At 35.1% G+C, this 24,089-nt stretch overlaps 1 protein-coding gene across 1 annotated transcript in view; it reads right to left on the bottom strand.

Annotated features, from left to right (window-relative positions):
- EYS (eyes shut homolog) overlaps positions 1 to 24,089 on the bottom strand; it is a 2,025,572-nt gene that overhangs the window by 891,171 nt on the left and 1,110,312 nt on the right. Inside the window, 1 exon segment of the mRNA XM_021676159.2 lies at positions 20,952 to 21,067. Coding sequence (XP_021531834.2) covers positions 20,952 to 21,067 — 116 coding nt within the window.

Genomic DNA, 24,089 nt, shown 5'->3' with positions numbered 1-24,089 from the left:
AACACATGGACACAGGGAGGAGAGCATCATGCACTGGGGTCTGCTGGGGGGAAATAGGGGAGAGACAGCGGTGGGTGGGGAGTTGGGGAGAGATAGCATGGGGAGAAATGCCAGATATAGGTGATGGGGAGGAAGGCAGCAAATCACACTGCCATGTGTGTACCTATGCAACAATCTTGCATGTTCTTCACATGTACCCCAAAATCTAAAATGCAATAAAATATATATATATATATATATATATATATATATGAAGACCAGTTACACCAATGCATGTCAATACAATTCATTCTAGAGAAATTTCTGTATTTTCCTTAAATCCCAAACTGTGTGGCAAAGTTCATACAGGTTTGCTAAAGCTATTTCCTCCTACTTTTGGATTACGTGTCTCAGTCACTCTTTGTGACTGAGTGACTTAGTTCTAATCAATTAAATGTGAATGATCATGCAGTGTGCCACTTTTAGATTGATCCATGAAAGTCTGCTATGTATGAACCTCCAGCCTCTTCATGCTGGTGATTTGTGAAGACACATGTTAAAGATGATGAAGCCAAAAAAGAAAACAGCCTGGGTCCCTAAATCTCTATTTGAAGGACAGTAGCTGAAATCAGACACTCATTTGAATTTCATTTGAATGAAAATATATTCCTATTAATCTAGTGAATTTTGGAGATTATTGTTATAGGAGCTGTCATTGCCCTAACATACATGCAAAACTTTGCCTCACCTGATATTTCTGATAATATTCTTTAATACCTATAAGAAAATAAAACCAAAAGAAAACATCTCAAAAAGGGCTGGGAATTTCTTTTTCTCAATTGCTTGATTTAACAGGACAAATATAGGAATTTCAAATAGTTAGCTTTAACTCAGTAAACAGTTAACTTGAATATTTCTTTTTCAACTTCATGCTTACTACAATTAATTTGTTTTACTAATCCATCTCTCTATTCCTCATTTATCTGCCAAACAAGTACTGAGTGCCTATCACAAATAGCATACTGAGTATGCACTCAAACAAGTACTGAGTGCCTATGAAACAAGTACTGATAGGCACTCAGTACTTTGTGTGATAGGCATGCTACTTGTTTGATATTTAATAAATATCAGCATCACTGATATTTATTAAAAACAGGTGCAAGATGATATCGTAATTTCTATGAAACATCATGACTCAAAAATTATATTCTTTCTAAATCTATGTTTGAGAAAAAACATGCAAACAAGATCTTCTGAATTACAGCTTTAAGTGAATATGGTCATCTGCTTTCACATGGACATTGTATAGCCCTCTATGTCTTTACTCAACAAATGTTTATTGATCAACATCTAAGTTCCAGTGACTAAGTGTTGGAAATTAATTGGTCAACAAGGCAGGCAAAGTTTCTCCATTATATACTTTGTATTTTAGGAAAGAAATATGAATTAATTAATATTAATTAGTGATAAGTGATTTTAAGACAAAATATCCCAAAATACATAATGAAAAACAGCAAGTGCTGTTTTGGAGGGAGTGGCCAGGGAAGTCCTCTCTGAACAGGGATATAAGTTAATGTGAATATTTGAGGAAAGAGTTTTGAAGGCAAAAAGAATGGCAGTGCAAAGGCCTGGAGGCAGGAAAATGCTTAGTTTGTTTATACAAAAGCAAGATGGACAGTTGAAGAGAATAAGGGAAGGCCATGTAGGGAGAAGTGAGGTCACAGACGTGATTAGAAACCAGGTAATGTGGTTTGTTTACTTGTTTGTTGCTGAATTTGGAATTGATTCTGAGACTCATGGGAAGCTACTGGAATATTTGAAATAAGAAAGCTATGATCTTATGATATTATAAAAAGGCTACTGTAGATAATAGACCCTCAGTGGAGTTTGGGTTTAAGGGAATAATAGAAGCTTATATTTGGGAAGTGGGCAGTGGTCTAGGAAAGGGAAACGTTCAGAATTAAATGGAGTAGAAATGGTGAATACAGTGAGTAAGGTTTGTATTCAGGATATATGTGGAAGGCAGAGCTTATAATATATGCTGATAGACTAGATGTATGGGGTGAGAATAAATGAAGTTTAGAGAATCATCTGTAAATTTTTATTCCTATCAATAAAATAAAAATAAAAATTAAGGAAGACAAGCAAATTCACTGAAGAAGACCTGTTACATATTGGAGGGTAGATCACAATTTCTGTTTAAATACATTAAATTTGAGAAGTTTATTGACTACCAGATATTAACAAGGTGAAAATGTGAGTCTCTCTTGAGGAAGAATTTTTCTTAGTTTCAGTAAAATAAACAAGTATGGCTTAAAGAAAAGCAGTGTTATCCCACAGTCCTAATTTTCTGGTAATAGAGCTGGAAAATGGCAGAGCCAAGATTTTTAACAAGAAGTGAGTCTCCAGAACCCACACTTAAAACCACTATACTGTATTTTTGACATATGAAACGTTGTCAAGATTTGTTATCAACAGTTATATGCTAAAGTTGATTATTTTAGGTAATAAACCTAAAACAAACTTCTACTCTGACAGTCTACTTAACAAACATCGGTGTCAATTAAATTTAATCATCACAAACCATGTTTTAAGATCTGGGCATAACAGTTTCTATTATCTCAATGACTTTACAATCCAGTCAACTATTAGTATATTTCATTCTATTGGCAGTAACATTGGAAGATAAAATGTTGTGGCTTACCCTTATTTTCTACTTGAAATAAGGAGTACATAATATAGAAAAAGCCCAGCACCCATCAGGTGACTTGTTCCTCTTCAGTATGTCTTTCCAGCCTACCTGGAGTGGTTTCATGCCATTGCTGACTTCTGTTTACCTCACTAACCTCTGGTTGAATTTCAGCTCTCTTTTTTCACCTGTATCTCCAATTCTGTTAAGCGTTAGAAATGGTTTCTGTTTTCCTTGTTAAGATATTAACAGATTCAGTGTTCTATATAAGATAATATGGTTTATTTCTCTATGTGGTTATCTAACTTGTTGGGAGACAAAAGACAAAGTAGGCAGCAGCCAGACAGTGGGAATAATATTCTGAAGATTGATATCATTTCCCATAATAAAAAAAATCTTTTAATAATCAAATATCAAATGTTAAGTATACTTTGCTCTAAAACAGGTCATATTGAGATATTTTTGTGCTATACAGCTGGGCTAAATATTTTAATTTTAGGTTTTTAAAAAGATTTTTCCACACAAAATCAATATATAGGGTTTATGGTACTAATTACAGTTTTTAATGGCATTCTTGGCGTTATGCTAAATTGATGTATATGTCTTTTCCAGCATACTACCAGTGCCTATAAACAAGGAACTATGTTACATTTTCCACTGAATGGCAGAGACTAACATGATGGTTGGCACATACTGATGTACTTGATGATCAGTAAACATTTACTGGAAAAAAAACTAAGAGAAACATATTAAAAACACATATTTATCTAACTACATACGTATTTCTCTTTCCCTTTCCTAGACAAATGTATTGAAGGAAATATTCATTAAATCATCTAAACTTTTCATTCTTTCCTCAAGCTGTTCTTCCTGCCACTAGGACTGTTCCAGTGAAATTTCAAAAATCCTACTGTGCTATTAAATGCAAAGCACAGATTTTGGTCTTCATCTTATTTAAATCATCAACAATATTCAACATACTTAACTACCACCTTCCAAAAAAATGTGGTTTCTCACTAAGCTTCTACCTCTTTCTCCTACTCATTATCAGTCTCCTCTGTTGGCTCCTTCTCTTTGTGGCCTCTAGTTTGGAACTTTCCACGGCTTAGTATTCATTTTTTTCTCCATTCTCCCCAGAAGTATTGTCACATATTCAAAAAGGCTATAAAGATATCATATATTGATGAGTCCCAGAATTATATCTCTACTACACACATCTCTGCAATACATTCTTATATGACCAACTACTTATTAAAATCATTACTTAAATATCTCACGGGTACCTTAAACATAACATGTACAGCATCATACTGCTGATTCAGTCCCTCCATTCTAACATGTTCTTCCAACCACTTGCTGCATCACAGGAAATTTATTATCATCACTGCACTAATGAAGTCCTCAATTGTTTATTTTCTAATATCTCACACATCTACTCAAGACAATGTCATGCTAATTTTTTTTCATATTTCAAAACCAGCCTTTTCTCCGAAGTTGCTTTGCCACAAATATCAAGCCATTATTATCTTTTACATAACAATTGTTAGAGCCTAGCTGGTTTCTTCACTCCCACTTTTAACCTCCTTCTAGATCTTTCTTTATGGAAGTGAGAAAGAAGACCCAGGCATCTGGGATCACCTCCCCCTTGACTTCCACACTGCATTTCAATAGAAGAAAAGGCTGTCCGACTGGCACCTCCTGAATCACCTTCCTGTAAATAGCAAGCTTGGTATTGGGGAAACTCTCCGGAAGACGCCGTTTTTACTTAAACAAGATCAAACCCCCACCCCACTCCCCCATGTGGAGACCAGAAACCTTTCACATGTAATTCTTAAAGCTGTAAACCCAAGACCCTTTCATATGTGATTTCTAAAACTGGAAACCCAAGACTAGAGCTGTAAACCCAAAACCCTTTCATACGTGATTTCTAAAACTGGAAACCCAAGACTAGAGCAGTAAAGCCAAAACCCTTTCACTGGTAATTTCTAAGTCTGTAAACCTAAGATTCTTTCATGTGTAATATCTAGAGCGTAAGCCTACATAAAGACAGAGCCTCTCCTTGTTAGATGAGCTGGGTTACTTAGACAAATCATCTCCCAGCTCCCGGCCATAATAATAATAATAATAATAATAATAATAGTAATAAACTCCTTCCTTCCCTGTTCAGTGTTTGAGAGCTCTGTTTCTCATGGCTGCTCTTGCTACAGAAGAATGCACATATTTTAAAAACCTGAATAAGATCACATCATTTCCCTTTTGGAAAAAACTTGTTAGTATATATGTCAATAGAATTTGAAGAGAATATAAACTAATTGCTGTTTTTCTGACTCTCGACCTAATTTGGCCCTGCTTTCTTCTGCAGCCACTTCTGTGCCTTTGCCCCCACTGTACTTACTGTGCTCAACTCCCATTATCCAATCTTTACTGTCCACACAGGACAAGATCTTTTCTTCCTCATGACCTTTGTATATGCTGAACCTATAACACCACATCCATATCCTGACTCTTTCTTTGGATTATTTCTCTTTATCCCTCAGGTTATAACTTAAATGTCTCCTCCTTAGAGAAAACTTTTCTACCATCCAAATTATTTTTCTTTCACAATAACTTTTTCTTCTGACTACTAAATACAGTTTGAATTATGTTTTGTTTTTCTATTGCCTTAATTTATATGTCATTCCTAGTACACTGTAAATGTCACTAGGTAGAAGCCTATCTTTATTCCAATCTGCATGGTGTTCAACACTCTATTTGTATGCTGCTAACCAATTAGTGCTTGTTAAATGAATATAAAACTGTATTTACAAAATTGTCACTATAAATTAAGTTAAATATAGCTGAGCAGGCAAAATATATGTATTTTTACTTATAATTTGTTTAATTAAAATTTGACACACAGAATGACCCTTTAGATGTATTTATACTACAAGAAAAACAACCAATCAAATTTTAAGGTTCAACAGGTGCCAGTTTTGAGTTATGAGAGTCATCAAGCTTACTCTGAGAAATAAGGGCCCACATCATGTGAATAGTCCATCTTGAAACCAGAGATGACAGATGAAATGGAAGTGCAGTTAGAACTATTACACTCTTTCTCTGTGTCCTCTACACCCAAGAAATATTTTTCTTTCCCTTTTCCAAGGTATCTCACTGAGAAATGCTTAATGCTGCCCAACTAACATGAGCTAAAAAGAACTGTGTAAATTATTTAAAAATTAGCAATTGAAAAACTAAGTAAGCTCAAAGCCATTTACCACCATGACATTTAAACGTGTCAAAAAACATTTCCCCCCCTTTCCAAGATCTTTCATTAAGAAATGCTTAATGCTGCTGAACTACCATGAGCTCAAAAGAATTGGCAAATTATTCGAAAATTTAGCAATTGGAAAACTAAGTAAGTCAAAGCCATTTACCATCATCCCATTTAAACATGTGTCAGGTAGCGCGTAGGCTTTAGGGACTAATAAAAACAGAGCCCTGGGTGAGTTTTTCTGGTTGCTTAGCAAGTCACTAAAGGAAAAATGCATACTGGTAGAAGAATAGGTCCTATTGCCTCTTGTGCTAGGCGGACTTCCTGATGAACTACACAGGCTAGGACGTTAGCATATCTAATATCATGGATGCTAATCTTCCACAGGGTAGTGCCTCCAGGTTCAAAGGCTGTGCCACCTGGTAGCTCTAGCCCTTTTCAGGATAACTATTTTAAATATGGAAAGATTTATAAGAAAAGAAATGCTCACAGGACAAAATAATTCGTCTCATTCAGCTTTTCTTTTTCTTTCCTTCTTTTTCCTACTCTCCCTTCCCCTTCTACTCCATCCTCCTCTCATTTCTTATCCTACTTCTGCTCCTCTTCCTTTTTCTTCTTCATTTCAAGAGTATAACCCCATAGAGATTTTGTTTCACTGTGACTGATACACAATGAGCTGAAGTGAAAAGAGGGAGATAAGAGATCAGGAGACCTCTAAGTGCCTGAAAAGCCTCTGCTGCATCTCAAGACCACACATAACTTCACCCTTCTTGAAAAACTCCATTAGACAGGAAATGATTCAGAATTTTAGAAGAATCTGGTGAAGTCTCTCTCAGATTTCCAAACCATGCAGGCTGTTTATCAAAATCATATACAGCCTCATATAAACCCTGTGGTCTGGAAAAGATGTTAACTAAGACTCCAAAAAGGAAAGCCCCTTCATGTAGTCTTCTATATGTGATAGGGCTCCCAGAAGTAGATGGTCATCAATCATTCAAACTGTTTCTATGGAGGTGAGTCAGTGGTCAGATCTGAAGAAGTGATCTATGCATGTCCTCTGTACAGAGTCTATCTTAATGGAGTATATAAATAGTACTACAGAGCACATGAATTATCCCTCTGCTTAGGCTGTGTATAGTACTAAGGATAAATGGATATTTGTGTGTGTGTGTGTGCATTCTTGTTTTCTCTGCCTCAAGCATCTACCAAAAAGGTGGCCGAGCTCTCAAATACACATAGTACAGGCCAGGCACGATGGCTCATGCCTGTAATCTCAGCACTTTGGGAGGCTGGGGCGGGCAGATCACGAAGCCAGCAGTTCAAGACAGCCTGACCAACATGGTGAAATCCCGTCTCTACTAAAAATACAAAAATTATCCAGGTGTGGTGGTCTGTACCTGTAATCCCAGCTACTCCAGAAGCTGAGGTGGGAATCAATTGAACCAGGGAGACAGAGGTTGCCGTGAGTCAAGACAGCACTACTGCACTCCAGCCTCGCCAACAGAGCGATACTCTGCCTCAAAAAAAAAAAAAAAAAAAGAACATATATAGTGCTGGTATCCTTTTCTTCCCTTATGACAACGTGACAACACACAACAGAAGTTCTCATTCCCCTAATCTGCATGATTTCTCTCCTTTTTATTTTTGGGTAGAACATGATGCAACAAATTTACATGCTTTTCTCTCTCTGTATCTCTGTCTCTCTCTTTCTCTCAGTTTAGAGTCATTCATCTAGAACAACTCCTGAGAGTCATTGCCTGGGACACTGCAATGTAACATTGTTTTATTTATTTTCCTAGGTTATCCACAATGTGCTGTCATGAAAGTTTAAAATGTCTTTTCCTAGTGGAGGATGATAACGATGTTTCTGTCTGGTAACATGACACTGTATGGCCCAAACTTTTCAAAACTTTTTTAAGTATGTCGGTCAATTAATTATTAATTCAAATCAGTTATTTTCATCTTACGGTTAAAGAGGAGAAGAAAATCATAGCCCATGAATAAAACTAGGGGTCCATAATTTTATAAATTTGTATGAAGTCTGAAGAACATAAAGAATTTGTGAAATTTTCCATATAGTAGAGGCACACAAGCTCCATCTAAGTTTTATGGGGTGACAAACAATATAAATATGAAATAGTTACTTCTTCCCTGGTGCCTGATAATTGGAAGTAAAGTCTTTAAGGATAATTTTATTTTTCCTCGTTGAATTTGGCTACCAGATCTTCAGGGGATTTGCTTCAGTGGCAATGCTGCTGAAAGCAAAAGTTCATTGATTTTCTATATAATTTTAATCTTCAGGGAGATCTTCTAGTGGACTAATGAATGGAAGAATAAGGGTCTTAAGGAATGCATTGAATTTCATTTGTGTTTCTAGTCTATCCAAAAGAAGATGCAATAAAGAGGGAAATGGAAAGCATAGCTCAGGGGAGAAGTCAAGGTTAAAACTAGAGGAAGATGCTCAGGCCACAAATATTGCAGGAAATTGATGAGGCAAGAGGTCAAGACACATTGTTTTAGAGGCAAGGTCTCAAAAGCACATTTACTATGTACCAAATACATGCTAGAATTATCTTTCAAAATAAAAGTTGGACCAGGTCATTTCTAAATTCAAACAGTCATCACTGGTTTACCACTCTTCTTAGGAAAAAGTAAAACAATTTAACCTTCCACACAATGTTACTGGCTATTTCTTATTGAACATTTTTTTTCTTATTGAAAACATGGTGAGAAACTTATTTAGGTTACCCCCAAATTTTAAATATATGGGATTTTCTTGACTTTTCACAATGATTAACTTTAATTACATGTCAATTATTTTCAATATCCATGATCGTAATCAAAGCGGTGCCAAGAGCCTTCTTATAGACTTACTACTTTTACAGATATTGAGTTTTAAAAGCAAAAATAGTTTGAATGTTAAAGATATTTGCTTGACTATGGCCCAGTTCATATTGGAAATACCATTGCTTTTAATTTAAATTTATGTACTTTGTATTTAACTCCACATAACAATATAAAATCAGGAAATTGCTCTGTCAGTCATCAAATCAGAACAATTTCATAACTAATAATTACTACAGGTACAAATTATCAGTGTGACTAATATAATATATATAGTTATATCTAATATAACTAAATCTCTGTGGTCCTACTGTCAATAGCATCCTCTGAATAGTTTTTTTTCTAAATTCTCACCTCATTGAAATCAAACACCTTAAACATTTCCCAGAGACCACTGTTTATGACGCACCAGTCCTAGAAGCTGATATCTGATGCAGAACCCTGAGTATATACAAGTAAAAGAGTCATGAAACATTTCAGAAGTCAAATTGTCTGATCCTATCTACTATTTTAGTAAGAATGCATGAAATTAGCAGACACTATAGGTTAATCAATGGGTCATCAAGGTGATGAATACTGTACGCCCCCAACTGATTTTTGAGAACTGGTAAGTAGAAATTTAAAACTTCCTTTTTCTCACCACCAAATATCTATACCATTTACGGAAGCTTTCCTTAGTCACAGAATGTTCAACTGACTGCTCATGAGAAAAGACATTTATTTCATGAAACATTTTACATTCCTCCATTTGAAATAATGTCTTCATCCTCTAAATTTCTGTAATTTTATGTTTACATTTTATGCTGCTTACCCATTTCTATTCTATAATTGTTTTCCATATATTGTACCTCTATGAATTTGAACTAGCTGGCATAAAAAATTCTTAAAGAGTTATCAGACCCTAAGTTCAATAATACATATTCAGCACTAAATTATGTGTCATAAAGGATATTTTTAAAAACGTAACCCTACGTCTTTCCATTCACACTCACTGAAAGTAACTTGAAGCATTCCTACTTGTATCCCTAGAACAATGACTCCTTCTATTCATGCACACTTGCTACACTTGACCTACTATAGGGACTACTACTTGAGCTAATCTGAGCAAACATATTTGGGCTGCATACCTTTATTTTATCATCCATAGCATCTTGTGTGTATACCTTTATCATCACATATTAGTTAAAATATCCTATTATTTGTTTATCCATTTCTCCCATGGAGTATTATTCTATATCAACCCAAATAGCCACAGTTGTGTGCCTGTCACACACCAATGAATACACTGATCATTTTATCATTTTCTTTAAGTAGTCTATCATCAAAAATATAAACTTGGCATCTTCATTTTAGAACGTTAAGAAGAATGTCTTCTGAACATTTTCAAGCCTCTCTCATTTTCTAAAACGTACTGTAGCAATACATTTTTTTCTTTCTCTTTTCAGATTGAAGTGAATCAGCCTTATAGTTAGAATGTCTTTGAAGCGGATCTTTGAATATGCATACAGCCCTCTCCTTACTTGGGAAATTGAAGTGCAAATGACATGAAAACAGTTACAGAAAATAAGACAAAACCAAATTTCAAACACTATCATACAAGGACACCACTTAACATCCAAAACATATCAAAAGTAGCAAGCAAAATACACTGTGCTGTACATCAGTGTCCCTGAGCTGCATGGAAAGCAACAACCAACAGGTCTTCTTCCTTCTTACACATTGATTCTTTTCTTAGTTTCATTTATTTTTAATCGAGGGGGGAAAAGCTTAAAGCAAGTGCTTTCTGTATGAATTAAAAAAGACTTCTAAGCCACAAGAGAAGCACTAAAACCCCGCCGTTTCTCAGTGGCAATGCCAGAAAAAGCAGAGAAACAGAGATTGGCTTGTATCATCAAAACTGCAATAGATGCAAGTTATATTTCCTCCCACTGCCTTGCCAGAATTTAATTATTTATAGAATAAGTTAGCAGGTGTAAAATGCACAGTTCCATTTGTTATAATGTAAGAAGCATGTGAAAAAAGAAATTGTGGTTAAAAAAAATGGAAAAAAAAATGAAGGAACCATGTCTTTAGTCTGTTCAGGCTGCTGTAACAAAAATACTATAAACTGGGTGACTTATAAATAATAGAAATTGATTTCTCATAGATCTGGAGGCTTGGAAGTACAAGTTGAGGGATGTTTAGTGTCTGGGCTTTCCCACAGATGGTGCCTTCTAGCTATGTCCTCATATGCTAGAAGAGACTAAATATCTAGGTATCTGTGTCTTTTTTAGAGGACTCATCCCAATCATGAGTATTCCACCCTCATGACTGAATCACCTCCCCAAAGCCCTACATTCTAATACCATAGTCTTGGGGGTTAGAATTTCAACATATGAATTTGAGTGGGACAGACACAAACATTCAAGCTATAAAATAATATATCAGTTAAATCTTTACAGAAGTTAATGTAGTCTTGTGTTCACCAAAAGAAATCTGAGCATGGCTCAGAGTGAGAAGATCTAGAACTGTATTTGGTTGCAGAGTGTAAACTTTCTGACATAGTGCTCATGGATACAGGGTTTGAATTCACTGGACAAACTACATACTAACATTTGCTACCTATGAATAAGCGATGAACATCTGTTTCCTCATCATCACAACAGAGATAAATAATGAGTTTTACATCGCAAAATTGTTTTAAACATTCATTAAGGTAAAGCATCTGAGACATTTAACGTGGCAAATAGTTAGGCTTCCTTCATAAATAATAACATTTTAATGGAAGTTTATGGCCCACGTGATATGTTAAATCACTCTAAATATTGTAGAAAATAATGCATTATATTTATAACAGCCTATGATATCGCATCCAACAGACCGTTCCACAAAATTCTTGTGCTTAGTTGTGATTTACACCAAATAACTGTAATCCATCCATGTTGTTGTTCATTTATAATAATAAACACAATTTTATTTAGAATCTACTATGTGGCATCTTCCTGGAGGAAAGAAGTAGGTAATATGTGCGCAGCTCCTGTTTCTATAGAAGTTATTGAAGAGGAGAACAGCAACCCAGAGAGGGAGAAAGGAATAGAGAAGGAGAAGAACAGAGGTGAGAGTGGTTGGTCAAACAGTAAATAGATGGCCACACAAATAATTGATGAATTACAGTTTTGGTAATTGCAATGAGGACAAATTATAAAATGCTGCCTAATTTCTTGTGGGAAGGCAAAATGGTATTTTGAGGACAGTTTGGCAGTTTCTGAGTAAACACACTACTACTATATAGTCCAGGGAGTGTGTGCCCTGATATATGTCAAATGAATGGAAAACATGTTCACACAAAAACCTCCACAAGATGTTTATAACAGCCTTATTCATGATTGTAAACAATTAAGAAAAACTTGAGTAGGCTAAATGGATAAACCAAGGTATATCCAGACAACAGAACATTATTCAGCCCTGACAAGAGCTCTAAAGCCATGAAAAAAACATGGAAGGACATTAAATCCCCATTATTAACTGAAAGAAGCCAATCTAAAAAGGCTACATACCGTATTACTTCAACTATATGGCATCACTACAAATGCAAAACTATGGAGACCCTAAAAAGATCGATGATTGCCAGAGGTGGAGGAGGGACAGAGGAATTAACAGGTGGATCACAGAGGACTTTTAGGGCATTATTACTATTCTGTATCTATAATGGTGGTTACATATTATTATGCATTTTTTCAGACCCAAAGAATGTACAAGACCAAGAGTGAACTCTATTGTAAACTACAGACTTTGAGTGATAATGATGCAATAAAGGTTTATTGATTGTAAAAAGAAAAAAAATATACCACTATGTCATGGGATGTTGATAGTGAGAGAGCCTGTGCATGTGTGTCGGAAGGGGTATATGAGAACTCTCTGTATCTTCTGCTCACTTTTTCTGTGTACCTAAAGCTCTTCCAGAAAATAGTTTAAGAAAAGAAAAGTTACCTAAGCATCTGTTGTGGGAATATCACAAGGTTTTCCTGAAAAAGAGAGACATATGCTAAACCCGAAAGATAACTAGAATTGGGAGAGTGGGCAGGAAGGACTGGAGATCATTCTAGGTTAAAGTGTAGCATGTGCAAAGACACACAGCCAGAATTTTGAAGGAATATTTGAGCAGCTGAAGCCTAAATAGGAGGCTACAGTACAGAGCTAGTAGGAGACCAGGAGGAAGTGAAGCTAGAGAAGTTATCAGGAAGGGGCCAAACTGTACATAGCCTTGTAGACCATGGCAAGGTTGCAGTACTTTGGAATGGATTTTAGAATCCAGTCTATGCTTTTATTTTAGAGAATAGCTTAATATCTTTGTATAGACATGGTGGCTTATGCCTGTAATTCCAGCATTTTGGAAGGCTGAAACAGGAGGATTGCTTGAGGCCAGGAGTCCCAGACAAGCCTGGGCAACATAGTGAGACCTCATTTCTACAAAAAATATTTTAAAAATTAGCTGGTTATGGGGGCACATGTCTGTAGTTCCAGCTACTTAGTAGGCTGATGCAGGAGAATCACTTAAGCCCAAAAGTTTGAAGCCACAGTGAGCTATGATCATGTCACTGCATTCTAGCCTGGGCAGCAGAGAAAGACCTCGTCTCAAAAGACATATATATATATATATATATATATATATATATAGTTGCCTATCTTAAAAATAAATTGATATTACATTTATTTATCTATCTTAAAAATAAATGGATAAGATACATGGCATGGAGAAAAGAACACTGGTCTACCAGTTTGCAAGTACGGGCATTTAAGATCCTGTGCCCAACTCTCCAATGGATTAACAATGTTATTTTCTGCATGGCCAAGCTTTCAATTCATCCATGAATTCACGCTAAAAGTGAAAAAACTGAGGGTGAGAGAACTTTCCATCTAACTGAAGTCTAAAATGTTAAGCTATTACATTTTTGCATCCATATGACACTAAATATATTCTAGGTTTCTACCAAACACAAACATTCTTCCATCAGTCACATTTAAGCAAAACTGTGATGCATAAAGATAAAATGTAGGCACTCATTATCTTTAATATCTAAATAGGTCTATGAGTTGGTCATTATTTTACTATGCTCCATTTACCAATAAAAACTACTGTTTTAAGACTTTTTTTTTCTGAGATGGAGTCTCACTCTGTCACCAAGGCTGGACTGCAGTGGCAAGATCTTGGCTCACTACCACCTCCAAATATCGGGTTCAAGTATAAAAGATAATGGCTGCTTCTTAAAAATTGAGGGATGTGCATCACCTCCTGAGTAACTGGGAGTACAGACAGCCACTACCATGCCTGGCGAATTTTTGTATTTTTAGTAGATACAGGTTTTTATCATGTTGTGCCGGCTACTCTCAAACTCCTGACATCAAGTGATCCACCCACCTTCGCCTTGCAAAGTGCTGGGGTTACAGGCATGAGCTGCTGCGCCCAGCATGTTGTAAGACATTTAGATTGTACATCATAGCTATGCTATGTCTATTATATAAAATGTAAGGCAATATATTTTCAATATTCTACTGAAAATATTAAATTACATTTTTAAATTATACATTACACTTATTTGGTACAGAAAACTTCCTCTTTGCATTGTTAATATTTTTCATTCCAGTTTTCACCATTTCCTCCTTTTCCAAACCCTCACATACCTTGCATTACAAAATAGTGTCACTGTGTTGCTTAGAAATGTTCAGAACACATATCCCTTCGCCTTTTTCTTCCCCATAGCACTTACTGCTGCCCACAAACAAATTAACAAATAAACAAACAGAATAATTTTGTTTCTTCGCCCCTGAAATCCTCTGCTTTTGGGTGACAGATTTCATAAAAGCTAGGATCTTGTCTCTCTTTTACCAGAGCATAATTGATCTGGGGAGAGGAAAGTACCTTTTTTTTTCCTTTTTTTCTTTGCTGTTGTTTGTAGTGAAATCTGTCCTGAGAAGCAGATCGTGACTTATTTCTTACGGCTATTTCATATTTAGCATTCTCATTAGCAGTACTGAGCAAACCCTCAGGGTGGATTTCCACTCTGCAGTGCAGATTAAGTTTTAGCACTTTTAGGGATACCTTTCAAATTTTTAAGAAGCAGCCATTATCTTTTGTCCATTGAGAAATCTCTCCTAATGACTACTCTACTCAGGGCTTGCCAATTGCTTTATTATTTTTTAATATTACTACCAAATAAGTGTCCTAGCTAACGCTTTTATTTCACTCATCATACAGTTTCCTACATTTTGAACTCAATGCTGACTTCCTTTTTTTCCCACACATTATTTGTTTCTTCCACACAGCTGAATGTTCTCTTTGGGTGACAAATTGAAACTGATTTTTGTATTATTTTAAGGATCTGTAAACAATTGTGCTCAACATATATTAAAACAAAGTATCAAATTTCACCCAAATAAGAACATTGTTAATTTTTTTAGTGCATTGCAAAAGGATGTGAGCCAGTCCTCTTTTCCTTAATTTGAATATAAGACAAGTGTATATGTATTTCTTTATAAGTTTTCCAAATGCAGTTTTAGTGAGTATCCAAACGAAGTGTTTTGACTGATCTAAAATACAAATTACTTGAATTCAAATAAGGATAAATGTCAAAACAACAAAGATATCTATTTAAAAGAGAATTATGAGTTTGTCTAAAATTTCATCTTGGCTTATTTCCTATTAAGAGATAATGAATATTATTTTTTAATAGAATTAGTCATCTTGAACACAGAAAACACTTGGTAAATATTTATTAATAATATTAATCACTATTTTATGAGGAAATAAAAACCAGAACCATAGACATACATCAAAATGTTTGCCTTGCTATACTAGTGTCTTCTGTTTTAGATTTATTTTGAAGATGACATTTAAAAACCCAAAACCGCAAATAGACTATACTGTAGAACTCAGAATCCATTTTTCTTAGAAAACGGTTTCTCCATTTTTTCCCCATTTTAACACAAATATTATATAGATATTCCATACTATATAGATATTTGTGTTTTAATGTAAGACTTTAATTAACACTTTCATTAACTCTATCATTTGCAAAACAATAATCCAGACCAATTGACAGTCATCGGTTAATGTATGAAGATCAATCTTGTTTGGTAGAATTTCATTTACTGAGGAAGAAATGAGCGGTTCTGATCAAATTAAAAAGAGAACGGTCATTTTTCTTGAATTTTTAAGCAAGTCTAGGACGTTCAAAAATTGTATTCTGCCATTTAAATTCTTTTACAGAGCATTTGAATTTCACAATGATGTAAGTACTTTAATCTTGTTTGGATTCACTTTTGTAATTAGATCTGCTAAAAAGAATAATGTGCACTAATTATCAGCTTGTCAGAGATTGTCATAGCTCTAAACATTAAGAAAAATCTGAGAGTTCAGGCCTTTAGTGTTACCTACAAAAAATTAATTCTCAGAAATAAAGAAAAAATAGCTTTCCATCTCCCTATCCAGCAGGGACTATTTACCTCCCAAGTCACTCTTCATTATTAAGCAAAAATAATTGTAGTAATGTTAATCCTCTAATATGTAGCTGCATTAACATTTTTATATGATGGCCTAATTAGTGAAACTTTTAAAATAGCTTAAATAAAAGGAATCTGGAAAAAGTGCATTTTTTTTCTGAAGATCTCTGAGAAGAAAGATGTTAGAGGGAAGTTCAGGTGAACATAAAAAAAATTTACTGCGAAGAGAATTGCTACAAATTGTTAGGTAAAAGGCTTATTGCTTTGAATTATGCTTTGTTGTTTCATGTTAAATTAAAAATTCAATACATGTATATTTCAATTATTTGAATTATTTTATTGTTGTTTACACAGATTACATGTGCTACTGTATCAGCTGGCATAATTAGAGCACACATGCAAGAAAATTTTTAAATTTAAGTTTTTACATGTTAATGGAGACTCTGATTGCCAGCCAAATGAATGAGTTTTGAACAATTTCATAAAGGCTTCTACCAACTCTGAAAAATAGGACAACCATTCAAGCTTAGATACCTGAAAAGCCTAATTAGAACAATAAAATCCATTTTTTTAAAAGATCCATTGAATTATATGAATGAAAGAAAATCCATTCATTTTTTCTTATTAAATATATTCATAAGTCCTTTTATTCCAAAACAATCACAGAATCCTGAATTCTGGATTTTGGTCTGGCATGTAGAGATTACCTCCATCTACACAATAAGAGAAAAGTCAAACAAACTAAAACTCAACAACCCTTCTTAGATTTTTAAGAGCACTGAGGTCAGAGGGAAAACTACTGCCCTCAAATATCGGAGAGACAGTCAGGCAGGCACAAAGAATTATAACTTACCAGAGCAGAAACTCAGAAGCAGAAACCTCTGCTGGAGCCAAAACCGGGGTAGGAAAACAAACTATAATTGATGAAACGCTGGAGGCTCAGTGTGTGCAAGCTTGAGAGTTAGTTGGAAACTACAGGGGAGCCCACTCTTAGGGAATATCCCACACTGTAATGAACTTTACCTTCAAAAATACTACAAGGTTCTCACAGTGAGGCCTGGAGAAAAAAAAATCCCCTCACGCTTCCAGCGTGGAGAGGAGAGAGGAGCCATTTTGAAGACTCCCAGAGCATTCTGTTCCTCTTAAGGAGGCTCGTTCTCAAGTGAAACTATTTTACCAGAGCCTAATTGACCTGTGGGAAGGGAAATACCCAACTCCAGCCCTCTGTAGCTTTTCTGTCTCACCTAACGGAATGGGGTACAGAGAAGCACATTTGAAGGTCACAGCCCAGAGACACAGGATCACCAAGACTGAGACCTAATCATAGGACTATTAAAGGCTTACCCTCTCCCCATATCTTACTATAGCAATAGGGATCTTTTATAACAACAGATTACAACTGAAAGAACTCCACACCTCATACTTATTTAAGAAGAATTTTCTAATGAAACCAAAATACAACAGGCAAGATGAAAATAAAAATATGAGATGAAATTTTAACCTCTGACACATGTCTATAGCATAGCAAACAGCCTGCCTCTTAGCCAGATAAACATAAAATGTTATGCTATAGGCCTATTTATCTGAGTTCATTTTACCTAATGCATCCTGTCTTTAAATATAAGTATATTTAGTATATACAAGGTATACTAACAGCCAAAAAAATAGTTTGAAGAGACAGAGTAAGCAACAAAGTTAAACTCAGATATGGCAGGGATTCTGCAATTATCTGGCTTGGAATTTAAAACAACTGCGACTAATATGATAAGCGCTCTAATAAAACAGCCTTAACAATGATGATCAAAATCAAAACACATGCTCTAATAAAACAGCCTTAACAATGATGACCAAAATCAAAACACATGCTCCTTGACTTATGATGGGGTTATATTACAATAAACCTATCATAAGTTGAAAATATTGTAAGTAGAAAATGCATTTAATACGCCTAATCTACTGAACATCATAATTTGTCCTTGCCTATCTTAAACATGCTCAGAAAACTTGCATTAGCTAACAGCTTGGGCAAAATCATTCAACATCACACCTATTTTATATTACAGTGTTGAATCAATCATGTAACTTATTGAATGCCATGCTAAAAGTAAAAACCAGAATGATTGTATGGATGCTCAAAATGCTGTTTCTACTGAATTTATGTCACTCTTGTACAGTGATAAAGTTGAAAAACTATAAATTAGTGAACACCTGTACTGTGCTCTGTGCTCTTAGAAATGCTGCAACATCCAGCATTATCTTTGTCCTTCAAGAGTTTAAGAGTAGACAGAGAAATGAGCAAATGTTCTACCAGAAAGTGATAACTGATGCAATGTTTAGTTTCTTCCCATCTACTCTAGTGCTAGAATGCCATGAATTACCCCCTGCACATTGTCAACTCTCTGCTATGGACACCATTTTCATGTTCACCTATACTCTATGTACACACTTTATTTTTAGTACTAATGCAAATCAGTTTACCTTTTCCTCTAATTTTTATAACTGCTTTATTCTTAAGACTCTCTCAAGTTTGATATCTTCCTGGGAATGAAGTACCTATGAAGTTTGACATTTCTCCTTGATTGTGATTTTTATTCCTTTAATATCTCATTTGCATTCAAGATTAATGGGGGAGGGAAAAATAAACCTAAAAAGCAATTTTCTAATGTTTTTATGCATTTTCCATCCCTGTTGCCTTTTCATTATTTTGTTTCAATATTTACAAATTTAACTTGCTACCAATATTTTTTCACTCAAATATTTTGAATATTTTCTTTGATTTTCTGATACTTCAGCAGATTGTTTTACTTTCTATTCCAATTAATAATTTGCATGTGATTTTCAAAAGTACATTTTTTAGGAATATCTACTTTAGACTAGATATATACTGCTATAGCGTTGGCATGAATAACATTTCAATGTTAAAATTCTTTTACAACAAACTAAATTTCCCCTATCTTTAGCTACTCATTTTTAAGTATAACTAATGCATTAGCAAACGTTGAATCTCCCTTATCTCATTGTAGCATTTCACACAAACATTATCTCTTGCTATGACAAGTTTTTAAATTTCATTTCAGCTTTCAAGTACTTAGAGAATGGTTATAAAACTATCAATTTGAAATTAATTTAATAAATGGTTTACTAAAATTTTAAAGCATTATGTCTGTAACAGTTTATCCTATTTAGTAGATATGTGGTCTTATAAAACTATATTTTTTCAAGATGTTTATATTTCTAACATATACTAATAAATTTATCCTTCCGATTTTATTTTTTATTAAAGAGAGAGCTCAAGTATTAATAGATTCATATTTCACATGTGAAAGAACATATACCAGGAGATTAACTACTTTAGGAAATTTGGGAGATATTTGGTAGTAAATTATTTTGTTCATGAAAACATATCATATGTAAAATAAGCATTGATTTTCTAAGTGATTTAGATTTCTATGTATGTAAAGATGCATTGGCAGAAGATATAGTTAAATAAAAAAACACATCTTAGTATTTTATTCTTTATACTGACTCTTTGAGAAAGACATTATTGGTATAATCTGAGGTGTCAGAAAAATAACTTCTTGATACCAACTAACTTCCAATTTAAGTAACACAGTATCTGAATTTTTTCTCCAAAGATCTATCCCTTTGGGAGCAGTAAGAGAAAATCTTTTTCCTAGGGCAAATCCAAAATTAGAAAATTCTCAGAGAAAGGAAGATTTCTGTTTGACCTCCTTCATATCCCTCCAAAACAGATGAGCCCTGGGAATATCCTTTAAGAGGGAAGAGCAGTGGACTTAGGCCAAGCCCTTCCACGATTGAGTTTTCAAAATCTTGTGTTTGGTGACAGTTATTGATCATATTTTTCTATGTAATTCCTTCACCTCATCTAGTGACTCTTGTTTCTGATTTTTCCTTTCTGATCTTTCAGCTCTGAGAAGGAGTTTCTAGCTCCATTTGCATTTCCATTTCCATTTGTTCATCTTTCTTACACACTGGCCAGACGCTAGAAGTATGATTCTTTATTCTTGCACTGGGTCACCTGACTATACCCCCTCTCTAATTATTTAGCCTTAATCTCAGTGAAGGTTGGTCTAATAATGATGTTTATAAATATACATTTAAAATTTCTGATAACCCAGTCTTACCAATTGCTGTCTCTTTACTATATTCATGGGCTGCGGTCAGTTTTAGTAAATGACTGTAGTCAAAAGCTATTTTTTAATAGAGACATTTTTACCAAGAAAAGTCATTTCTAGTTCTAATGGAGTTCAGACCAGTTCAAATTTGCTGAGGAAGCAGATTCGTCCTCCTTGGACATACAATATGCTGAGCCCAACCCTGGAAGTAGCACTATGTCCTTGGGCAAAATAAAAGTTCTGCCAAGACCCTGACAGTATTAAGTAATTCCTCTATTGGCATCCTCCTTCCAAATGCATTAAGACATTAAAGGCCAATACATTAAGTCACTTGCACCTTAGTGTGGATCAATTTATCAGAATGTTTTTCTCCTGAAAGGACTGAGGGTGCAAGTGATGAACGGACAAGAAGGGAAAAAGGAATGCTGAGAAAAATGTAGCCTGTACAGAGAAGGAGAGATGCACTACAGATTAACTACTCCAACCTTATTTTTCACCATGTAATTTTCTTATTTATTGCATAGCAAAGAGAATGAAAAAAATTATTACAACCAAAACCACCAGTAATCTTTACCATAAATCCAGGTATGCATAAACACGTCGAGCCAGGTTCATTTTCCATGCACAGTTCCTGAACACATGAGTTGGGAATGCATTCAAGTTCCTTCTCACAGTGGCGTCCAGACCATCCTGTTAAACAAAATTACAAAGCAGATATGCAATTTTTTTTCTTTTTAAAGACAGGGTCTTGCTTTGTCTCAGGTGCCAGGCTGGAGTGCAGTGGCTCAATCTTGGCTCACCGCAACCTCCGCCTCCCGGGCTCAACCAATTCTCCTGCCTCAGCCTCCTGAGTAGCTGGGACTACACGCCACCATGCACAGCTAATTTATTTTTGGATTTTAGTAGAGATGGGGTTTCAATATGTTGGCCAGGACGGTCTTGATCTCTTGACCTCATGATCCACCCGCCTCGGCCTCCCAAAGTGCTGGGATTACAAGTGTGAGCCACCATGCCCGGCTGCAATTTTTTTAAATAATAAAATCAGTTATGTTAATAGCTTATATTTATTGGCTTTTACTATTTGAAATAATTATGCTAGGTGTTTTGTACAAATTACCTCAGTGTATCTTCATGATCAATTAATCTATATGTATGTATCTATCTATTTATCTGTCTATCTATCTAGCTAGCTAGCTATTGAGGTGAAGTTACCCTCTTGTTGCCCATGCTGGAGTGCAATGATGTGATCTCGGCTCACTGCAACCTCTGCCTCTCAGGTTCAAGCGATTCTTCTTCCTCAGCCTCCCAAGCAGCTGGGATTACAGGCATGTGCCACCATACCTGGCTAATTTTTGTATTTTTAGTAGAGACAGGGTTTCACCATGTTGGCCAGGCTGGTCTCAAACTCCTGAACTCAGGTGATCCACCCACCTTGGCCTCCCAAAGTGCTAGGATTACAGGCATGAGCCACTGGGCCCGGCCATCTTCATGATCATATTTATCGGGTAGCTATTATTCTATCTCTATTTAGTTCATGAGAAAATTAAACTCAGAGAAAATAAATAACTTGCTGTAAAATCATACAGTTAAGTATAAATGAAAGCGAATACAAGTACGGTAAGTCTCAGCTCTTATTCGTGCTGCCGTTCAACATTGCATATAAAAATGTCTTTACCTATTTTATGTTGGAATAAATACATGGAAGGCAATAGAATAAAGACACTTCATAATTCCCTTAATATGATTCTTAAATTCCTAAGAAAGCAACTACTATGGCTATCTAGATATATAATGTTTTTGTAATACTTATAGTATTACCATTAGTATTTGTTACAATGTGGTTCTTTGGAATATAAATATGGTGTCTTTGTACATTTGGCCATTGGCTATAAAAATTCTCCTTAAACACGACAATCTAGTTTTCCATACCAAAACATAATTTGATTGTATGTACTTTGTTCGGCTTTTGCTAGTCAAACATTTCAGTATTTTCATCATCAGCGTATCGACCAACATTGCTAAGTACTCTATAAGCTAATATCTCAGCTATAATTTACTGGTACATACATATCAGGAACACTTTTTGAAACCATTGATTCTTTCCTATCAGATAATTACTTCTAGTTAATCTTAATATGCCTAACATACTATCCACAACATCATGTTAACCTAAATATACCCTACTACATAGGGACAATGGGTCTTCACAGGCAGCTCTCACTGCTCACTGACTAAATACGCTCACTGTAATTACAACTTCTTAACTTTTATTTTTCTATGTATTGTCTGTTAGCATTTAATCTGAACCCTGGCTGTTGGGAAATGTAAAACTTATTGTTCATACTTAGGAAGATATTCTGATTGTTCTCCTCTGATAAACTGTAACAAAATAATTAAATACATATTTTCAGGTAATTAGAAATGATTTACTGAAATATTGCATTATAAGAAAAAAATAAGGCCTGACTTTAAAAGACATGGCAATGTCCACATCAAGCTTAGAAAGAGCTGCCAAGAGACTAAATTTATCAAATCCTCCTCCAAGACTCTTTCCACTTTCCAATGCTCTTTCATGTGCTGAGCTGATTCCATTGGGAACTCTACTAAGGAGGCTATAAAAGGTGGTATGGAAAAAACCATCTTTGCAGGGTTTATAAAAAGCCATATGACTAGTCATTCACATAGCTGAGTCTCACAAACATGTTATTGAGCATAAAAACATATTCCATAAAAAATACACCCTGACTGTGCTTATAAAATTCAAATGCATATGAAACTTAATATTGCTTAGAGATGCATATATATATATATATATAACTCTAAGGAATACTAAGGGAATGTTGAATATAAGATTCACAGTAGTTACTGCTGGGAGTGGGATGTTCCTGGAGGAATATAGAGGAGATGAGAATTATTGCTAATATTCTGTTTCTCAGAACACATGGTGTTGTACACATTTATCACAATGTATATTTTTATGTATCTTCTTTTGATTGAATAAAATATTTCCAAATATATTTTAAGCAATTAAAATGATGACATAGTTTTTCTTTTGCTTCTTATACTGTGAATAACATGACAAACCTTTAAACCATAAGATAGGAATTGTAAAAGAAAAATTGCACTGGACCAGTTATACAGACAAGGAAGACTTTATTCAAGAGTACTGCAATGGGAGACAGAGACTTCTACAATAGGGGAGAGAGCCTGCACTCAATCCTACTAAAATAAATGGCAGCAGAAAGATTTTTAAAGGCCCAGTGAAGTAACAGAAAAGTACTGGGGGGATGTTTGTGTGGGTGGGAATTTGGTCAATGTGGTTAGGCCACCTGTACTTGCTGACTGTCTCTTACTGAGGTTAGGGTTCTACTCTCCCAAAGAGACTGCAAAATAAGGGCACTGTTTGTCACCTTCCAGGGTTACATTTTGTTTTGTTTTTCATTGTTGTTGTTGTTACTGCTGTTTTGTTTTGTTTTTGAGACAGGATCTCGCCCTGGTGCCCAGGCTGGAGTGCAGGGATGTGATCACAACTCACTGCAGGCTCAACCGCCTGGGTCAAGCAATCTTTTTACTGCACCCTCTGGAGTACAACATTACATTTTGAAGGAATGACTTCCTGGTCCATGAGAAACAGCCTGAGAGAAGGTATACAACTCAAAGAGACAGAGAAATAATTTACAACTACAAGTTTTCTAAAGTAAATGCTCTAAAG

The sequence above is a fragment of the Aotus nancymaae genome, unplaced genomic scaffold (assembly GCF_030222135.1).
Source record: "Aotus nancymaae isolate 86718 unplaced genomic scaffold, 86718_ANA_hifiasm-v0.15.2.pri h1tg000040l, whole genome shotgun sequence".
NCBI classification, from domain to species: Eukaryota; Metazoa; Chordata; class Mammalia; order Primates; family Aotidae; genus Aotus; species Aotus nancymaae.
Note: the sequence above shows the minus strand (reverse complement) of the source record. Positions and strands in the feature narration are given on the sequence as shown.